General features: G+C 33.4%; 1 protein-coding gene across 1 annotated transcript; it reads left to right on the top strand.

Annotated features, from left to right (window-relative positions):
* Positions 1-756: 756 nt before the first annotated feature.
* LOC119193490 lies at positions 757-3,505 on the top strand (the record flags this gene model as incomplete). The annotated part of the gene is made up of 2 exons (XM_037447104.1): positions 757-1,073; positions 3,024-3,505. Coding segments are annotated over exons 1-2 (693 nt in total), but the record flags the coding sequence as incomplete, so codon positions are not given.
* Between the last annotated feature and the right edge of the window lie 655 nt (positions 3,506-4,160).

The raw sequence follows: 4,160 nt of genomic DNA, 5'->3' as shown, positions 1-4,160 counted from the left end.
TTTCTACGCGTGTGAAGCCGCGGGCACAACTAGTTTATTATTACATTATTCTTACAAAAATACATGAAGTATTCTAATGAAGTCTATTGTAACCCACGCCCTTATTGCTCGAAGAATAAAAGCAGGTCGAGATACATCATGTGGCACAACCACGCTCCATCGAGTTTATTGAAGCTAAGACATTTAATTTCCAGTCGCAGACCACGAACAATATTTTATGTAACAAAGTTCAATATACCTTAAAGGACTCAGTAATACGTAGGCATTATTCCGTCTATACAGAGTATTTTAACATCATGTTACTAAATGAAGGCACATATGTACTGTAAAAACACTTTATTATAAGTTACTTGGGCATTAGATGTAAAATAAAAAAGTGTAAGTTTCGTACAAAATAAATATTAATATAAAGTAATTTTAATTTTGCGCGCTAAAGCCACTAATTCTACTCTAAGAGAATTCGTTGCAGCGGCAACAACATAATTTCAGTAAGAAATACATCCACGCACACGCCATATTCGCATTAAACTACAAAATGATTAAAAATCAGAAAACTAAAACCAGGATTTTTGATGAAAATATTAGGATGATTTTTCGCACAATGTCAACAAAGGTAAAAGACGAGTATATGGTTTTATTTTGTAATGCTATGTCAAAATGATATGTAATGCTATGTCATAATGCCCTGTATAAATGTCGAGCCAGCAAATCTGATTTGAATGATGTTAACATAAATCTTTCTATCTTTACAGAATGCACCATCAATTCACAACAGAACACAGAAGCATCACCAGATAACAGTGTAAAAATGACTATAAATTTAAGTGATTTGCATATGTGACAGGTGCAAGTGTCAAAAACAATGTATTGCTGTAGAGAACCGAAACTAATTTATGTCACTATCGTTCTTTTGCTCAAAATTGAATTGCTGAGCAGTGCTATGGAGTCGAAGAAGTCATCTATACTGGTCGCGCAGAACGCTGACGATTTGAAGTCATTAGAGTTGTGCACTACGAGGAACCAGCAGAGGCTCGGTAGCGTATTTGGGAACTTCACGAGACATCACAAGAAAGGTAAGGTTTCACTAGTATTTTACACAACTACTATCAGTACTAGAGACTTTTCCGCCCATAGACCCACCACTACAACTCCTGCAAGCCCGGATCAGCAGTGGCACGCATTTTATGGCACCGAGCAGTGAGAGAATTAGGTCGTCGAGTCTCAGGGAGCACTGTTTTATTTTTATTCCGCAACGAAATCAATCAAATAAAAAGGTAGGAGTTAGAAACATTAATTGTCCAACTTCCTACAGTAGACGAAGTTCGTTCCCAGACTACGTTGGTAATACTAATATTTTGACAATTAGGTGACAAAGTACGTCATACGGTTGATGGAAAATGTCATCCAAAACTGTAACAGATGAGACAATCATGATACACTATTAGTAGTTGTTGGACACTCCATATCGAGTATCTTCGTATCCTTTGAGTTGCAAACTATCACATATTGCAAAGCATTAACTGAGCTTGACATTGAAGCATGTCAAGTACTGACGCATCGTAGTTCATTATTTAGCTCACTTAAGTTATTTGAACACTAACTCAAACGTTAATTCATAAACTCTCCTTACAGATACGTTCAAGAGGTAATAAAAGTGTTTACGCCTTTAAAGACGTTTAAAGTCGGTAGTACAACGATAGCTAAGCCGTAAATCACTATTAACTTATCCTCAACGTATTTCCCATTCCGAAAACATCAGAAATGAGCAGAAATCATGTTTAATATTTGTTGAGTACTAACAGAATTTTCTTTTTGCTTCTACAGTTAAAATGACCCCATTTTACAGCAAAGTGTGCACATAACCAGAAATCAGCAAACGTTTCGACGAAATTCGCTTATATTTTACTGCAATTCGAAGTAATACACATTATAAATTTCTCTGAAATGTATACTTTGCTACAATTTTCACATTAAATACATTAAATGAGTTGGTATTAAAGACATGAATAGGTAACTCCGGTATTATAATGTAATAATGCTAAGACTTATATAGATCATGCGTTTTGATTGGTTTATAAATGTACCACTACTTTGGGAAGAATGCTCATAATTTGTCTCAGTTAGTACCATTAGGTGGTTCGCTAGAACTCGTTTTGTCAGCCACACCACGTAGGTAAAGTTAACTTTGGTCCAAAAAATCTTGGTGACTCAATTACAATTATTTGGTAAATAGAATTTTTAACAGCCGGCATAATTATATCGACTGGCGAGGGACATATTTGGAGTCCACTACGCTTACTACCTTATAGTGTCACTTGTAAAATCTACGATGCGGCACATTGTCACTATTCTTCTTATGTTTTCAACTCGCATCACTGTTCACTGAATTCGTAAAACTCATTAATTTAATAATGATATATGCATTTAACACATACCAAGTTCATATGGATTTCATGACGAATTTCTTGAATAATCACAAAGATAATTTGCCAATTAATTGTAATTCTAGGCAAATGCCTAACTTGTTCGATAATTACAAGGTTATATCTAAGATAATATTATTACCTAATGAAGTTAATTGAAATACGGCCCACCTGAAATCTTACGAATACTCTTGAATTTAATTATAAAAAAGAAAGATTATGAAGCTCATTGTATTGGAATTTGATGGAGTATATAAAATGCTATAAATCTTTTAAGCCGATTAAAAATAAGTCTTATTTTAGAGGGAATTTGGGTCATTATAAAAAGATGTAGGTTAAATTTTTTTTTACCTTTATGAGATTTATGTGTAACTTCTTTTGACTCGATGTATGGAGATCCTTTACAAGTTTGTAAATATACGATTAGATATTATGTTTTATATTTTCTAGTTCATCGTATTTAACAATGTTTGTGTTAGTCCCTCGCATTTAGCGTCTAATAATTATTAATGTAATTTTAAAACTGATAACATTAATACCAACTTTATATTTAATTTACTGTTTTTTATTACGCCACGTGTACATAAAGTATGTTTCCAGGTCACAGAAGAAGAACAACAACATCTACATCAACAACAATGGTTTACACAACATTTGAAAACTATGGATCAACTGAAATACCAACAACTACTGAATACACACTTAGTGTACACCCAACGTATCCCAAATTACCGAAACCTCTACGCCTTTCATCCTCCACATTAGATAACGATTATAATGACGATGTAAATAATATAGATAACATTATAGAAGAGCAAGTAAACGAGCTAAATAGAAGGCATAATAAAAATAGAATAACTAGTAAAGAACTGGCTGAGGAATTAGACGAAACGTCACTATCAAAATCGTTGAATAAAGTAAAGAAAATGTACAGAGACTCAACGGCTTCGGCTGTGAATAAATTAAGTGGGAAAAGTGGTAAAAGTGGAATATTTTTGACTGAAAATTGTACTACAGTTATAGCCCAGATAGGCACGACTGCGATACTACATTGTGAAGTTAGTGATATAACAGAAAATACAGTAAGTATCTTATTTACATGATTTATACTATTTGCATCACGAAACTTAAATAAATTATCGTCAAGTATAAAAATTTAAGTGGACAACACTGCCGTGCTAAGCGCAAAAACGGCATGTTATTTCGAGATAGTCACAGTTTTGTAAATATATTTGTATAGTTTTGTATGTAAAACTGAGATAGATAAATTCTTTTAAGGTTTTTTTAAGGAGTTCTAAATAAGATACCGTTATTTAGGTGAGTTCATTAGATGGGTATTTCTTTAAGCTATCTGACGACATAAAAATCAAGATTTTGATTTTTTTGAGATACCGCTTTTGAGTTTAGCACGGCAGAACAGTTTAGTGATGTCAAAACTCTTGTCAAAGGTGTACGAACGACTTCAAACCCTAACAACCCAGAAGTGTTGAACATTAATCTATTTGCTGATATAAATTCTGTTTTCACACTGTAGAACCCAACATAGGTACCTGCGGTCCCAACTGTAACAAAGTTTTGCATATAAATAACCTACATTCAAATACTTACTATTCGTGTAATAAATTTTCGTGATTTATGCATTCATACAATCGAAATATATTTAAAGTAAAACAAGCTAGCACGGGTCTTATCGAACGGGGAAACTTATTAAACTCCTAAATAGCTCACATTTCGCGA

This window comes from Manduca sexta, unplaced genomic scaffold, assembly GCF_014839805.1.
Source record: "Manduca sexta isolate Smith_Timp_Sample1 unplaced genomic scaffold, JHU_Msex_v1.0 HiC_scaffold_585, whole genome shotgun sequence".
Taxonomy (NCBI): domain Eukaryota; kingdom Metazoa; phylum Arthropoda; class Insecta; order Lepidoptera; family Sphingidae; genus Manduca; species Manduca sexta.
This window is presented reverse-complemented; position numbering and strand designations above follow the sequence as displayed.